This window comes from Aulonocara sp. 'chitande type north' Nkhata Bay, linkage group LG18 (assembly GCF_057382095.1).
Source record: "Aulonocara sp. 'chitande type north' Nkhata Bay isolate Kocher_YH1m ecotype deep benthic linkage group LG18, A_spYH_male_GT1.1, whole genome shotgun sequence".
NCBI classification, from domain to species: domain Eukaryota; kingdom Metazoa; phylum Chordata; class Actinopteri; order Cichliformes; family Cichlidae; genus Aulonocara; species Aulonocara sp. 'chitande type north' Nkhata Bay.
The window spans coordinates 11,330,820-11,348,487 of NC_141361.1; the positions used below are offsets into that span (position 1 = coordinate 11,330,820).

At 40.6% G+C, this 17,668-nt stretch overlaps 2 protein-coding genes across 5 annotated transcripts; one reads left to right on the forward strand and one right to left on the reverse strand.

The window, feature by feature from the left end:
• Nucleotides 1–1,273: 1,273 nt before the first annotated feature.
• slc25a24l (solute carrier family 25 member 24, like) lies at nt 1,274–13,614 on the reverse strand. Of its 4 annotated transcripts, XM_086271573.1 has the most exons (12): nt 8,506–8,922; nt 8,150–8,211; nt 7,069–7,444; nt 6,850–6,976; nt 6,374–6,461; nt 5,914–6,025; nt 5,660–5,818; nt 4,721–4,858; nt 4,526–4,636; nt 2,379–2,546; nt 2,165–2,303; nt 1,274–2,070 (listed from the first exon to the last, which is right to left on the reverse strand). In XM_086271573.1, exons 3-12 carry the CDS (start codon nt 7,189–7,191, stop codon nt 1,883–1,885), a joined length of 1,353 nt encoding a protein of 450 aa, XP_086127699.1. In that variant the 5' UTR covers nt 7,192–7,444; nt 8,150–8,211; nt 8,506–8,922; the 3' UTR covers nt 1,274–1,882. The 4 variants fall into 4 exon arrangements, with proteins under 4 accessions (XP_086127699.1, XP_086127700.1, XP_086127701.1 ...); XM_086271574.1 differs by lacking the exons at nt 8,150–8,211; nt 8,506–8,922 and adding an exon at nt 13,386–13,614; XM_086271575.1 differs by having other exon boundaries at nt 7,069–7,182; nt 7,321–8,922.
• On the forward strand, nt 9,988–16,224 carry dnajb4 (DnaJ heat shock protein family (Hsp40) member B4). The gene is made up of 3 exons (XM_086271576.1): nt 9,988–10,479; nt 12,562–13,142; nt 15,229–16,224. Exons 1-3 carry the CDS (start codon nt 10,269–10,271, stop codon nt 15,457–15,459), a joined length of 1,023 nt encoding a protein of 340 aa, XP_086127702.1. The 5' UTR covers nt 9,988–10,268; the 3' UTR covers nt 15,460–16,224.
• The last annotated feature ends 1,444 nt before the right edge of the window (nt 16,225–17,668 follow it).

The window sequence follows — 17,668 nt, forward strand, 5'->3', positions numbered from 1 at the left end:
GATTATATTTATTTTCATTAATTTCACTTTGTAATTAGTTACTACATTCATTGTAGTGAAGAAAAAAAAACAATATTCCCCTGAAAGGTAGTATTATTTGCTTCTATTCCACCACATATACGTGATAAATAAATAAATGTAAACTTCTGGGTTAAATATGCTATTTTATAAAGAGTTTCCGCATTTTACAGGGATACAAATCTAATTTTACACGTGCAATAGACCTGCTGCAGCTCATCATTTGTGTTTGACTGTGTGCAAAGGTTGCAGCGAGGGGATGTCAAATTATGCTTTGCAGGAGAATCAGCCCACCAGACGGCCCATTTTGTGTAACAATTATAGTCTTCTTTCGACTACTCCCTTTAGGGGTTGCTCTCCTATCCACCCCCAGTATCCTCCTCTGTTACACCAACCCTCTCTATGTCCTCCTCCTCCGCATTCACAAATCTTCTGTGTGGTCTTCCTCTTTTTCTCTTGTCTGGCAGCTCCACATTCAAAGTCCTTTGTCCAGTATATTCCCTATCCCTCCTCTGCACATGTCCAAACCATCTCAGTTTTGCCTCCCTAACTTTGTCAGAGTCCAACAATTGCACTTAAATCAGTAATAACTTTATAATAATATTTCTTTAGTAACATGCAGTGCTGTCTTTTGTTTATGAAGACAAGTTGCTTGAATCTTCATGGCATAAAATACTATTATCTAATATTCAGTAAGGTTGAGGTTCTGTGCCAGCTATAACGAAATCCCAATGAATCCCAACGAAATCTCAGAGGAGAAGCTCTTTGCACTATAAACACGGATAAAATGTCCCATGGAGTTTGTTGGTCACGTCGAAATCTTATAACCTGAGTGCGATGGATCAAAACTTCACTGTGCTCATCTTTTTTTTTGTGACATATGAAATTTTATTTTATATATTAGCATTGTTGTTGGTGAGTATATTGTTTGCTCTGTGTGGCTTTACTATTTCCCTCAATAAGGATGATCTCACAAAGAATTCACTTGGCCTATGTGACCCTTAATGACTCACACGATCAAGGCATGGATCAGCGACTCTCAACGACCACTTCAGCGTGACAACGGCACTACGGGTTAAATATTTGAGACTGACTTTTAGAGCTGAAGAGTCCTTTCAGGTAAATGTCTTCAAAACCTGAAAAAGATTTATTCCAGAAGACTTTCACTCCTAAATCTTTATTTTAAACATGACATTAAATCTGTTACTCCTGAAATTCACACACTTAAATTGAAAATGATCACTTTTGTAAATGTATAGAAATGTAGATATCTCATTATCCCCATCGCTACCATCCTCCTCTGTCACACCAACCCTAAGCAGGTCCTTCACTACATCACTGAATTTTCTCTCTAGCCTTTCTCTTTTCCTCCATCCTCCTCTCTCGCTGCTTCCTAACATGCCTTCCCCATCGCCTCTTCCTTTGTCTTTTCCCAACAGTAGCACAGTTTCTATCAGCATGCTTTTGGCCAGCAGGACCAGAGGTGATCGTTGTTAACCCCGGCCCCAGTGCGACCTCCCCCATTCATCCAGGCTCAGCACTGACACTAGGGTTACAGATGAACACTATCTGATTCATGCTATGAAGTATCATTTTATTATACAGTCAACACAACAACATATTTTCTTATTTTAAAAGAGCATGTCGAGTAGCCAGCTGTTACTCTTGGTTATTACATATTTAAAGTCAGTCAGATTATGGTTCCATGCTCGTGGTCAACAGAAAATATAACAAAGCAAATCCTGCAGAGTTAACCATAACTTCATGATTGACCTCATTTCACATCTCAGGCATTTTTTTCAGACATGTGTTTGGATAATTAACAAAAATAAAACTCACAGCTTTTGCTTTTTTTCTAATTTCCTCAAGACTCCAAGGAGGAAAAAACATTTTCAAATTTTCTAGTCAGAGTGTAGTTCATTAAGGCACACGGTATCGCCCTGACGAAGCTGGCTCCCATGCCATTATAATATCCTTTAATTCCATATCTTTCATATATCCCAATCAGTCCCGGTAATACACCCGAGGCTGGCCGTGAATCTGATCTGAAAGCTGAAGAACAAGACAAACAAACATGAGTAAAACATTCCCACATAAAAGCTTCATATGAAACTGTAAACTGTGCCGAATGAATGAGAGCCGATACCCTGCGCTTGCTGCTGAGTTCGGATCACCGCCAGCGGGTAACTGGTGATTTGTCCAGAAGCGAACGCCACAAAGCTGAAGAAAAACAGTTTGGAGTCACTGTTGTAGGCGGGATCGCTTTTTGCCCAGCTCATGATTGACTGCAATTACAAAATAAGCAATTAGCATCTTTTCAAAATAAAAGTTCACTTGATCTCTGTTGTCTTCTGGCCCACCTGATGAACAGCACACTCCACACCTGCATAGGGGATCATACAGAGGATGCTGGGCTTGAATCCTCTGTAAAAGGAAGACAAAGACTCGCTTCTATAAATGGATCGGGCACACACTGCAACACCATGGTAAGTGCCAGCCTGCTGCAGGTTCAGCCTCACCTTCAGCACCTGTAGAGAAAACAAGAGGAGAGTGAGACTGCTAAAAGAGATCCCCACTAATAAATTAAAGTGGGTCTATTAGTCTCAATTCTTGGACTCTACTAGAGCAGCTTTGAGTGATTCAACAAATTTTACATTATCATACAGTTTAGCTAATGCTGAACTTTGGTGAAGCCTGTCAGTTCATCTATTGTCTGAAACAAGACTCCTTAATTCCTCAGCCTCTAAACCAGCTTTCTTCAGGTTTGCTTTGAGTAGCAGTGGGGCTTCACAGCCACAGAGATCACAACCTTTTTTCCTCACCTAATTCTCCAGTCACATGTTTCCATTGTATAACTATTCTCCAAACACTTGTCTGGCAGTAAATTTTTGCTTTTGCTTGTTTCCTACCTCATGTTTTTTTCTTTTGGTTCCTTATGGTTGCTACGTAAAATGCATATTCCCCAACTGGCAACTGGTTGCTGGCTCAAAACCCTCGTTGTGATTGCTTTGGTCATTAACAGGTTCAAATGGAACATGCAAACTTGTTTGCAGACACTGGCCACTTACTCTGTGAGTTTAAGTGGCACTTTAAAAAGTGCAGCTCAAACCAGAAACAGAGAATATTCACCATTAAAAGGAAAGCTGTGCCTTATTGCTGCAACAAACATATCTCAAAAAGCACACATTTTACATTAAAAGGGAACAGTTTCCCTTCTTAAAAAACTTCACCACTTAGAGAGTAGTTTGCAACTGTTTGGAGACAATTCAGGATCTTCTTGTGATACAAACAATTGCAAGGAGTTTTTCAGTGCAGCATTGTGTAACTGTTTGCAAACATTTACTCACTATGGATGGCTAGCAGCCTCCACTAACCACTCTCCAACGGCTGCAGAAGAAATGCTTTTTCCTAGCAACTGGTTGCTGACTGGTCTCTAGGCATGACTGGAGCCCTAACCTGCCATGTTGGTAATAATTTGGGGATTTTGGGCTTTTACATTTCTGTTAACTAGACTTCTACAGGGGAAAAAAGGTTTATGTAGCACATAGTAATTCAGAAAAGATACATGTCCTGAAATAAGAGGGGATATGAATATATACCATTTTACCCATTTGCTGTGCTATCAACTGTTTATGATTCAGAATACCTGCTGTATAATTCATCAAACTCAAGATGACCTCATGCTCAAAACACCAGAAAACCAGAAAGATTAAAATATGTAGTGAAATACAAAGAGAAAGGTTAGTAGTTAGAGGAACAGGGGTTTGCTGTCGACCGTGCATCTTTTTTGTATTTATTCACGTGCTCTGTGTGGGATGGGAGGAAGAGTTTGTGCATTTTGGTTTTATGATGCTCGTTTGTTTTTGTTTTTAATAAAAAAAAAAAATACATTTATTGTTGATAAGATGGTGTTGACATGATGTTGATATCATCAGTGGTAACATTTTTGCTTGTATTTGGGCTGCTGACTGTGGAGGGGTTATTTGAGACTTTAGTGTGACGAACGCAAACAAAGGAGAGCCTCTAAAAATATCAGAGCACGCTGGCCTCAGTACAGAATGTTAGTTTAATGTTGTTATAGCATAAAGGGGAAAAACTGAGTTGAATAACACAGTATCCTCCAGTTTCTCATAATGTAAGAAGCAAAAGCTCAGTTTTAGTATTTTCCTCACCTGTTTACTCCACATTGCCGTGGCGATTTATCAGCCTCAAAGTAATACAGAATACAGTTATTCACGGCCATGAGATTACAGATGAAGATCACTGTTTCCCAGCATCTAAAGTATTTGTGTGGTTGTTCACGCACTTCCTCATGGTGATTGTTTAATATTAATATTGGAACATGTGTTGTTCTCTTTGGAGATACTGTAGAGACTGACTCATTTGTTTATGATAATAAAAAGGCTTTATAATGAGTCTAACAATGACATAGTAACAATTAAAACAGTCAGTGATCTGCACTTCAGGACAGAAATGTTAAAGTACTCAGATCTGCCACTGATCTGACCTCTAAGGGGTAGAAGACAGCGTGAGCCACAGCTCCAGAGATGCAGCCCAACCCGAAACGCTGCTGCACTGTCAGAGTCTGCTGGGTCCTGTTTTGGGTGTAGACCTTCATCTAAACGGAGCAGAGGACATCTGAGTGTGCTAATCAATCGGAAAAAAATAAACTGTACACCAACAGCTCAATGCTCAGCCTCACCTGGGCGTAGATAAGACACTGAAGTGTCGACTGTGGCGTTCCTTTCAGCACGTTGACAGCATTGCCTTGCCACATTGACCGCAAACCACCTCCTCTCATCTCCTGAAAACCCTGGGAGAAGGCCTTGGATCCATACACCTATTGTGGAGACAGGAAGTCATTTTCAGTGAGGTGCAGGTGTGCAGTGATGTGGAACAGTCACAACAGCAACACTTTTAGGATAAATATAGGTACATAAAGTTAAAAGCAAGATAAAAGCAACAGTTTGAATGCAGGTCATAAAAATAAGGCAGGCAAGCTGATAACAGACTGTTTTTAGAGCCAGAGATACTAATGTAAAACTAGGCCGGGCTCACAGCCAAAACGAAACATCCATCCATCGTCTTCTGCTTACCCATATCAGCGCCACAGGGGAGCTGGAACCCAAAAATTTACATTATCTTAAAATGCTAAATAGCTTTAATGTTTTTTTCTGTCTCTCTTTGTTAGCCCTGTGACAGACTGGTAACCTGTCTGTGGTGTACATCTAGGATAAGCTCCAGCTCTCCTGCAACCTTGATAAGCAGTTAAGAAAATGGATGGATGGACAAAAGAAGCATATTTGCTTATTAATCTATACTGTGACACGATGTTAAAACATGAGTGGCTCTTTTACAAAATGATTCAAACCTTTATTTAAGCATTTCTTAGAGCCATTTCTTTGCAGCAGGAACAGCTTTGACTCTACAGGCTTTGTGCACCTGGGCTTTGGTAGTTTATCTAATTCTTCCTGACAGAATTTGCGAGTCTTCCAGGGCCACATAATAGTTACGCTGAGTGATGTAGTCAGAAACTCTGTAAAACCGCTGAGCTTGAATAATTATTACATAATTTGTGTGATGTTTCTGAAACATTTTCCTTTTCCTTTTGTCTGCAGTGCCTTGTGATAGTGGAGCTGACCTGAAGTTGTGTTTTAAGGCGGTCTATGGGTGCCGTCATGGTCCGGGACACAGCATCCGCCAGTCCTGCTGACATAACAAATGTCCTCCAAGCACTGAAGCCTGACGCTTCTTCAGGGAACTCAATGGGGATCCCGCGGCTCTCCCCGACATCAAACACCTGCAGGAGTACAAACAGGAGGACTTAACTGATCACCTTTTGAGGAGACATTTTAATCGCTGTGTAAATGTAAAGCATAATGGGAATGATCATACCAAACTGTGTTTCCATGAGGACACTAGCTCCCCGATGTTATCCACAGGGTTGAGGATGATGTGGTGCAAGAATTCATCCCAATCCACCGTCATCGAGTTGTCCTTATCCATCCTGATGTTGCCAAAGACAACGACACTTGTCAAGTTTCAGGAAATAAAGCTTTCACATCCCGTATTAACATCACATCATTTGTCCATTTTCAAAACAGCAAGCTGAGTAATAATCATTTATAATTCAGAGATACAACAAGTTCAGGTTAGCCAGGTAGTGAGTCCATACTGAGGGATCCTTTTAACCATTCGTTTAATCTGGCAACCCAAAATAATCACGATTATGCCTTAAATATATTTTATTTAATGCTAATTATGCTAATTATTTTAAACCTATATGCCAAGTATAAATGCATATATACTCAAAAACAATAATGAATCTATGAGGTAGTGGGCAAGAAAATCTTACATTTGTATAATTTTTTTTGCATTCGGCTTTGAAATGACCACTCCTAACTCCTTAAACAAACATATGATGTCCTCCTGGTCAATGAATCCTGATCAAAGAAGAAATGCACAAAATTACAAACAGATACTGCTCTTCCTCATAAGTGAAGTTTCTATATGATGTGCTATGGTCCCTGAAATGCTGCAGGTCTGTGTACCATAAACAGATCTTTTGTTTGCCTGCCAGCCAGTCGTGTCTGACCTTGAAAACACATTTCACCATCAACAAAATAAAAAAATGTATTCAGGTTATCGAGGAAAAGTCATGTTAGAACACACTTTCTGCAGAGTTATGTTCATTATGTTCTTTAAAGGACAAAAAAGCAGGAGGCGCAGATCTTAAAAACTGATTTAAGTCCTCACATACTTCATTTTGTATCATTCATTTTTTTCCTCCAGAAATGTATCACTTATAAGGCGGTAAGACTTTCAACTCACCACAATTATTCTTATCAAGGTCATGAAAGTGAATTTTCCACTTCCTCTCTCTGTCCATCATGTAGCTGAGGAACTCTTGATAATCCAGCAGGCCATCTTTGTCTCTGTCATAAGACTCGACAATACTCTACAAGAAACAAAAACAGCTCTCTCAATAGCAGGTTTAAAAAAACAATAATAATACCGATGCATATAGATGCTATTAAGAATATTTGTTACCTGGACCTTCCCATCCGCTGAGATAATACCATGCTTCCTCATTTCGTCTTGTAGCTCCGCCACAGAAACGAATCCATCCTCATTTTGGTCCAGTTTACTAAATAATCCACGAAACTGATCCATGGTTCATGCAGAAAAGCAGTAAAATTTTCCAGATGCAAACAGAAAAAACCTTTAAAACCTTTTATTCGTTGCAGGACCTTTTAAAGGAGATTTTAAAACATTCATTCATTATCACCAGAGATGATTGACCTGCAGCTCTGCAGAGGCGCTGACTCACTGGCAGAGAGAGAGCTTCTATCAGCGGTTTTTGTAAAACTCACTTCCTCTAAGGAACACCAGGGGGCGCTGTGGCTGCAGGAGAGGCCACCTTCATCTGGAATAGACACAGTGGCCTCGAACCTGTGAGCTTCTGCGTGCTATTTATACAAAATGTATTATTTATTTTTTTAAAAAGGAGACACATCTTGCAGATAAAGGAAACTGCTGACATCAAGAATTCCAACCAGTGGCTAGAAAAAGCTGACCTCGAGCACAGCACAGAGGCTCTGATCACAACAGCGAGCCTCAAAGCACCAGATGCCTAAAAGCAATCGTCTGCCACACTCGATAGGACCCAAGATGCAAGCAATGCAAAGGTCCCACTGAGACAGTCCTGCACTTAGTAGCAGCATGTAAGATGCATGCTGGCACACAGAGAAGCACTGGGTTTGGATAGTACACAGAAATGTCTCCAATTCCCAGTGGAAGACAGGTCAGCAACTGCTGTCCAACCAACAACACATCCATCCAACACATTCTGTCATCCAGCTGCCAGTAAATTATTGTAAAAATTACACATTTACAGAGTCATGACAGAGAGCAGAAGACTACGGTTGTGATAGATGTGCCAGTTAAAAGGAGGAGACCAAATGCACTGAATAACTGGAGCAGATAAAGGAGGAGTGGTCCCAGTGGTTACAGGAGTATTACAGGACCTGTAACCCCCAAACTGGGAGAGTGGCTCCAGCAGATTCCAGACACAATATCTGAGAGGTCTGCAGTCCAGGAAGAGCTAAGTACTAGAGGAAGACACACATACCAATCCACGGGGGGTTGGAGGCAGTCTAGCAGACTTTGGTTTCAGTGGCTCTTCTCCAGTGACTGATGGTGTAATCCATAAGATAAAAAAGAAGAAGAAAAAAAGCCTAAACTGCTACATGTAAAAGGGAGGAAAACAACTTGAGGATAACGATGAATTGCTTGAATACGGATTTTCTGTGACTTTGGGAGTTTGAGTATTTCAGAGTTTGGTTAAATATAGTTTTGTGATTTTATTGTACCACGTGTTTATTGTCTTTATTTACATTTTTACCCGCATTCCTGGTTTGTTAAGATTAAAGAAAACGCCAAATGTTATAGGATAGTTAAGATACTGACATATAAGATATTTATTACCTGGGCCTTGTCATCTGATATACATACAACATTTTCCTCCAGATAAGCATGGGGAGTTTCAGTTTCCATTGCTTCCCATTGGCTGTCAGTTTTGTGCGATGACGTCATGGCTATAAACGACATCAAATACAGTGGCTGGTCTTTTTTCGCCTCTCACCTGGATGATGTGCAAAGGACCCGGTTTGGTGAATGACGAGTATCGCCACTTACTTTCTAGAAAAAGCCGCCAGATTCCAGTCCACAGCGTCCACTTACTGCCACTCATACCGGAAAGCAGCTTTTCAAAATAAAACCAATTTATTCTCATGTAAGGCAAGTAAAAATGTTCTATAAGAAAAAAAAAAGAAACTAAAATAAAAATATACACCTACAACATTCAAGGAGTTTCTTATATTTATTCTATTTCTTAATAAAATTCACCTCACATTAAACATATCTCAGTAGGTTTCTTTATGAATTTAGGTTGCTTTATGAGAAGGTGAACAGATCTGCATTTTCTCTTCTCACTGTGAGGCCTGGGGGAGGAGCTGTGGTGGCATGGAAATGTTTTGCTGCACTGTTGGGGATTTATTTAGAATTAGAGGTAACACTTAACCCACGTCAACATGCATCAATTCAGCTCAGTGGATAAAGAATCAGCATCACATAACCGGAGCTCAACAATCTGGGTCTAAACCTGGGTGAAGCTGGTTGATCTTTGTGCCTGAGAAGACCATATTAAGGGTTTCCCCTCTCTGTGACGTCATAAAGAGCCAAGAGTAGACAAAACTGTATGAAACAGAGCATTTAGAGGAGTCAGAAGTCTGAGCTTTTGGCTCATGATTGCCTGTACATAACCTCATTATTTGAAACTTTGGCCTTGTTTAATGTGAATATCCAGCATTATAGTCGTGTACATACAAGATGTTTTTAAAATGTAGAAAAACAATAAGAGTAATGAAAAACTCTACAATGAGAAGGTGTGTTTCAAATTTTGAGTGGTGCTGCATAAACAGCAGAACTGTATGCTTGGTAACACTTTCGAGATCGAATTCAAACACAATAAACATATAATAATTGATTTTCACTTCATGGGTACCGCACTGAATAGCTGTAAGAATTTATGACTTGGTTTTACAGTAAGCAGAGTGCATCTCAAAATTACAAATCGGGTATTGGTTTGACTGTAGTTTGATATTTTCGGCTCTTGGACTCCTGTCTCGTTCTTGTTTTTGTATCAGGACAAACATTTATGTGATTCGATGCCCTATTTTTCGTAAATTGTGGAGGTATACAATTTTAATTTTTTTAATTATTTTTTTTTTAAATCTCCAGTCAAAAAAATAATTGTCCCACCTGTTCATCTTGAAGCGTGTTTCGCAGTTTTTATTGTTTTTCTTGAAAAAAAAAATTTGATACAAGACATTCTCTAATGCGTCATAATTTTGGAAGCTCAAGCTCAAGCGCACCGGAACCAGAATTATTTATTGCGTCTGACTTGACTTTGGCGCTGTGGATACAGGGGAGGGAGCCGTGTCTATTTAAAGAGGGTCATCCAGTCACGGATAAATAACAGAGGGTCCACGGCGTTGACTAACCCCCTCTAAATGGTCTTCATCCTCCACTGTGTGTCTGTCTGCGGATACTTATTGTTTATTAGTCAGCTGTGACAACCATCCGCCGACCCGCGTCAGGCCAGTCTACCTGCTCTGCTCCAGGAGCTCTAGCCCCCTTTTTATTTGTTAATTTATTATTTTTCTTATAGGGGGATAAGTGGGTTAAAAATGGGCAAAGATTACTATAAAACGCTGGGTATCTCTAAAGGAGCCACGGATGAGGATATAAAAAAAGCTTACAAAAAACAGGCGCTGAAATGGCATCCGGACAAAAACAAGTCTGCAGCCGCCGAGGAGAAATTTAAGGAAATCGCCGAAGCATATGAAGTCCTCAGTGATCCGAAGAAAAGGGAAATTTATGATCAGTATGGAGAGGAAGGTAACGTATATTTTTTTAATTACACGCTATTGTGTGTTTCGGGTTAAAACACCGTTATGAACGCGCTGTGAAGCTGGGTGGCTGCATGTAAAACACAACTGGCTTCAATTCAAGTCGCACACTGTAACCAGCACAGCAGCAGGCCCACAGCACAGCTGTTCGGCAGATCATCTGCATACATTTCTGTGCATTTTATCATGAGGCTCAGTCCATATGTGGCACGGCACTTACAGTAATAAGCTCCAATTTTAAGAGAAACCGGGGGTAATATCGATTCACACCAACAGCCATTCTGTACAAAATGTTACAGTAGCAGAGGTACATGCAGCTACATGGAGATTTTCAGTCCAGACTGCTATTTTCGGGATCTTTGGTTGGTGTGAGGAAGGAAAAATAGACCATCCATCATCTCCACAACCACATATTTAAAATTTATGGAGGCATATTATGATTTTTACAATTTTACTCACACCAAAACATTTTTCTCCTCTTAATGTAACTGGATACACGAGGAACCTTTCTCAGAAATGCACAGTTTAAGGCACGGGAAGTGTAAAGCAAGAAAATGCATGCAGGAAAAAGGTAAAATGACATCATGAGCATGGAAATTTGAACCATATGGCTTCTGTAAGAGCTCCCTCAAACCATGCAAACAATTCCCTGAGTTGGGAGTTGATCTCAATCAAAAAAAAATCCGCTGATTACTAGTGGTGAGATCCATTTATAAGAGTAAAAGGGAAAACCAAACAAATTTTCCAGTTTTGTAACAGGGGACATGCTCTTATATGTGATACCTCTACCAGAAAGCGTATCCCATCATCCCATCATGTCCACAAAGGTGGCGTGGTTCAACTTTAGCAGTTGTACTCAGTTTGGCCCTGTGATGGAGATACATGAAAAACTTTTACCTGAACAGTTTGAGAAGGAAGCGATGTAAAGAAAGAATGAGCATAACATGGCTCCATCACAGAATCTAACTGCAGCATTACAATTACCCTCTACATGAGTCATCTCCTCTAATATCTCAAATATATCTTTCCTGATATTGATATTAAAAATACTTTGTAAGACTCAGAATTTGTCCATCTATGTCTGAAGTGGCTTGACTTCTCAGCATTTTATGTCATTTTCTTGCACTAATCCAATTTTCCTTCTCGTGACACCAGTACTATCCCCTCCACTCAGAGTACCAACCAGTATCAGCTGCTAGTTGAATAACAGCCACAGTCTGGTGTTGCCATGTTGGCATTTTTCCCACATCATGTTTCTCCAGTGCAACAATATTATTGTTGTGATGTCATAGCTTTGAGACTGGCGAAGGAGACTGGAAAACTTTGATAATGGAAGAATTTGTACTTCAGGACTTTCTGCCAGAAAGCCTTTGTTTGTTAACCTAACCCTGAACATGACAATGTAGAAACTGTGACTGAAAAATAGTAATGATTTAAATTTTAAAAAATTAAAAAAAAGGCTAAAAACAATGCTATTTACACTGACTTTTTGGTTCAGGGTAGTAAGTAGCACTGCTAGTCCTCACCATCAAAAGGAGGCAGCTGAGCTGGTTGGGGGATCTGACTAGGATGCCTCCTGGCCACCTCCCCGGTGAGGTCCTGCTGAGAGGAGGCCCAGGGGCAGATCCAGGAAATGCGCTCTCAGCTGGCTTGGGAATTTCTCACCAGAAGAACTGGAAGAGGTGTTTGAGAACAGGGAGTCTCTCTGACACTTTCCCCTCCCTCATCTGATGTCCCAAAGTTTTTCCCTTAAGGAAAACTTTCTTTACTCCCATATTTTTTTGTTTTTATTTTGGAATGATGGTTGAGGAACATCATTAATAAGATGTAGGTAATCTCTGAGGTAATGTGGCATTTTAACACTTAAAAACCACAGTACTCACTCAAGAATGATGTAAAGTGTGAAATAAAGAAACTGGGACCATCGTGGTTTGATGTTTTAGCTCTAAGATCATTCAGCAGAACTCTGATAAACTGGGCTGTACTTTGAAGTCAGAGTTTATCAGTCATGCTGTAAGTGCTCTCGCTGAGCTGAGCACTCATGTCATTAATCATTTCTGTTGCCCAAAAGGTCTCAAGGGAGGAAGTGGGCCCGCTGGTGACGGACAAGGCACCACTTTCACCTACACCTTCCATGGAGACCCTCACGCCACCTTCGCCACTTTCTTCGGAGGCTCCAACCCCTTCGAGATGTTCTTCGGACGTAAAGCGAACGGGCGAGACGACGAGGACATGGAGGTGGACGGAAACGACCCCTTCGGCTCCTTCACCAGCTTCAACCTGAACGGCTTCCCCCGTGACGGCCACGTGGGCCTCGGGGGGCAGCAGCGGCGGAAGCAGGACCCGCCCATCATCCACGAACTGAGGGTCACCCTGGAGGAGGTGTTCCACGGCTGCACCAAGAGGATGAAAATCTCCCGCAAAAGGCTAAATCCAGATGGCAGGACCATGCGCACTGAGGATAAGATTCTCACTATCGAGATTAAGCGGGGCTGGAAGGAGGGAACCAAGATCACGTTCCCCCGGGAGGGAGACGAGTCTCCAAATACTATTCCCGCTGACATTGTTTTCGTCATCAAGGACAAACCACACCCCCACTTTAGGCGGGAGGGCTCCAACATTGTGTATCCAGTGCGTGTGAGCTTACGACAGGTGAGGCCTTTTCTATTTTGGCACCTGCTTTGTCTGAGTGTAGAGGTATTAATAGAGTCTGATAGATGAATAAGTCACACACAGAACAAGTTCATATTTAGCTGTGAGTGCAGCTTTAATGCTCTGCAGCTTAAACGCTGGTCACAATCAATAAACTGTAGGTACTCTGCTTCAGCTGTTTCCCTGGAAAGCACGGGCTTAAATGAATCAGTATAGTACCAGACCAAACTCACACACACACACCTTGAATGCACACTTATGTAATCTGGATCATCGGCGCAGAGAAGTAGGAGCTGTATCGCAGGGAGAGCGGAGAGGCGACGGCCACCCACGTGCACACGGTGCAAGATGTACTTACTTATGTGGTTCCTCCCCCTCAGCACACAGTGAGAGATATAACCTCCACATCTCTGAATTTATGACCACTACCAGCAGATCAGCTGTGCATGCTATAATTAAGCTGCCTTTCAATCAGTTTCCAATCACAATGAGACTCTTGTTAAGAAGAAAATGTGGGCAACTATGACCCAATTAAAAATAAAAAAGCACACAGACAGAATGATACCTGAAGCCATTTAGTCTTTCAACATGGAAATTATGACCACCTGTAATCACTTGATGCTGATCAAACTTCCTTCTCTTGATGAAGACTAATCCGGAGAGTTCAAGTGGTTCAGGGCTCTGAAAATAGCCTTTAAGATTGTTTTGTGGAAGCAGAATTAAACTAAATTTTAAAGTCTGTTGAAGATTAATCAGAAATCTAAAAGACAGATGTAGCTTCTATCTTGGATAATATGCTATAGTGCCTTAAACCTGCATTCTTGCTGATAACCAGCAGGGGGAGACTCCTCTAGTTGCAATGAAAGAAGTCAGGCTGTATAAAAATCTGTGGGGAAATGATCCTTCTTCTTACTTGATTCATGATCTCTTTGAACAGTTTCCTGGTAAGCTTATGTTCTCAGTTTCAAGTTGGATCTCACATTGAATGCAACATGTTGTTTGTTTTGTCAGTTATGCTCCTCGTTAGTGTCAGGAAGGAAAACCAAGCTGAGGATACTTTAGGTTTGAAAAGCTGCTGCCGGTCACACCCGGCTTCAACGCTAAGATGGCATCAGCTCGAGGCTCCAAAACAAACACTCGAAAATATTAAGTTGATATCATGTTAAAAAAAATATACAGTTTAGTTAATATGGTCACATTGTACTGGTAGCAGATGTTAGACTTGAGGAGCTTTTGTTTATCAGCTCATCTCTTTTCACTCTGGGTGTATTTGCTCTTTTTGTCTGCTTTTGTGCAGCTTTGGTTGCAGAATCTCTCTCTCGATCCACCTACGCTCGTGTTTTGAGTTAGATTAGATAGAACGGTAAAGTATTTGATTAATAGCTCTAGTGTAATGTGAGATTCTACGCATGTATCGCAAAGTAAGCACGGCTTTATCTGATCAGATAAAGCTGCAGTTAAATTGCTTTTTCTTTTACTTTTTAACTTGCATAACAAAGGCATGAACACATATTTTGACATTTGTTGTGTAATTATGTTTTTCCACTGACATATACTGTGAATATTTGCATGTATCTCATGCCTCTGGTTTAGTCTGCAGAAAAGATTCAAACACAGAGAGGAAACCATTTTGGACTTTCAGGGAATTAAGGGGAAACTGTAATTATTGCTGGCATTGATAGCAGGAAAAACATATCAGATGGGCAAATAAGATAAATCCTGAAACTGTAGAGATCCAGCCAAAGGAAACACAGGGATTAAATACACACAAGCAGGGAAGGGTAATAAGAAACGGGTGAACACAATCACACAACAAGCAGGGTGGGAAAACAACAGAGCAGAGAAGAACAAACGCACGAGGATCAAACCTGTAGAATAAAGTAAGAAGGAAACTGAAAGTGGGACAAAGGAAGAGAAAACCTTTAATAATAATAATAAAATAATGATAAAAGGAACCATAGATGATGCACCGACATAGCCGGTGAGCAGATTGCTGTGTTATTTCTGCCGTTTTTGCAGGCGTCAGTGTGTGGGTTGCTGTTCTCCCGCCGATCCTCACCTTACCCTCATATTCTTGTCTTCACAGTCGCTGTGCGGATGCTCCGTCACCGTGTCGACGATAGACGGGAAGACGTGCAACATGAAGATCACGGACGTCGTCAAGCCCGGCATGAGAAAAACTGTAGCCGGACAGGGTCTCCCGTTCCCCAAAAACCCCGAGCAGAGAGGAGACCTGGTGGTGGAGTTTGATGTGAACTTTCCCGAGTCTTTGCCGACAAATGCCAGAGATGTCCTGAAACGGCATTTACCTGCTTAGGAAGAAATAAACGAGGGAGACAGAGCCACATGACACACACACACTTACACACACACATGCACAAGGACAGTTCTGACAGTTCCCAGATGGACCCCCCCTTCCCAAATGGTGAATGTGCAATTTCTATTTTTGAGCTATGTGGTGTTTTTATAAATGCCATGCATGCTGCCAAGTTGATACAAGTGCGAGCGATATCTGAACGTGCACATTTCATGTTTGTGGGCCTTTGCCACTTTTTCGTTAGTTGGAAATGTTTTGGTGTGAATGAGTCTACAGCTGCAAAAGCAAAAAACAAACTTTAGTGTCAAACAGCTCGTTGTCTTACTTTAGACTCGTCAGGCTTCACGTTTGCTTTGCCGCGAGCAGTGAACTTTGATTTGGAGGTTCTTTGGAGGTGGTCGAATGAACTCAGCAGGTGCAATGTGTGCATTTTAGAAACTTACCTGTGAAAATACCTTGACTTGAATTTTAAAATAAATATTTACACACAAACTGACTCGAGCTGTTTCAGCCACGGAGAGGCTCAGAAACGCGTCCTCCTCCGGGATATAAACAGTCATCGCTTTAAAAAGACAAAAAAAAAAAAGTTAATACCGCTTAGGATTATTTATAGTCTGTGTAGCATTATTATTACACAACATGGGTTCTTTGCAGCCCAGGGGGGAATGAAATGAACCTATATTTTGATAGTCAAATGTGAATAATTTGCTGTTGTAAAAAATGTTTCTGATGTGCGAAATTAAAATTAAAAATACCTTGACTGAAGTTAATGTGTAAAGTTACTCACAGTACAAATATGAATGTGTAATTATAGCTGTCTGTTAGCTCCCCTGCTGCTGACGCATGCAGGAGAGCTGACATTTTCCCACCAGGGTACGCCACATCTTTATGACTCAGGGGCCCACAGCCAGGATGGTCTGTGTTAGCGCCAGATTTGCTGCGGTTTAGTCATTTTCACTAAATTTCCCATTTTTATTTAGTTTTACATCAGTGATTTTTATTGATTTTAACTCAGTGAGTTTAGTGTCTGTTTCAGTGCTACTTTTACTGGTTTGGGTAATATCAGGAGTTCAGAAGAGCATAACAATAAATAGACATATAAAAAAAACCCCCCTCAAACTGGCTGTGTTGGCAGATAATAATATCCTGCTATTAAACTATAATTATCTATCTATCTACACATAGAAGCAGTGAATGATGAAGACTACGATGAACTTAGATTTTGGGGGAATGACTTACCCAGAGTGATAGGTAACAACAGTTGCTTCTCTAAAATTACTGCAGGTATCTTTCCTCCTTGGCATTGTGTTAATGCACACGTGAAAACTGCCAAAACTTCAGCTTTGTCACAGATACTGATTGAATTGATCAGATGCATTTAGTGCTAGTTACCCTCTTAATTCCTATGGAAGCAGTAAGAGGATAGTTCGTTTTGCACACACTGCTTCTGCATTTTTCCTCAGTTTTTATTAAATGATTAATGACACGGTGTAATATGTCAATGTTGTTCATCCAGGCTTGTATTCCCACAACTTTAAGCTTTGCTGAGGAACGACTGATTTTTGTCACGTTCTGACATATAAAAGATTGAATTTTGAATAAGGTTGTACTTTCTTTTTACATAACTTGATCCGTCCATCCATCTTAAATCGTCCATCAGCATGTGTAGAGATTCATGCAGATGATGCGTCACTATCATGCACAGAGAGTGGAGAGTAAACACACATGCTCTGGGTAGTGTGGGAGCTCACCAGCTGCCGATCCTCTCCCTTCAAAATCGCCGTAACTCTGACTAGAAATTGGCATTTGGATTTTTCAATCTAGTATCTGTGAGCATTATGTGAGTAAAAGTATGGCCTCTGAGTTAAAGGTCACGGTGTAAACCTGAAATGATGTCTCCTGGAGCTTTTACCAACCACAGTTTCCCATTTTATGTTGTTTAATGTTGCATTTTTATCCAAAGTGCAGTGAAAGACTCATCATTAAATATTTAAGCTATGGATTAAAATCCATAAATCAATATTTAGTCCCTTTAAGATTGCGCAGATTCGATAACTAACAAGTACGACTGATTTACAAAGGTCTTTACTTTTTCATTATCAGCATTTAAATAGATTCTTCAAAGCCTGTTTTAAAGAGGAGCATTCAAACAGCAACTTCATCCTCATAATTATTTATTCATTAAATAGTTCCCCCAGCGTCTGTACAC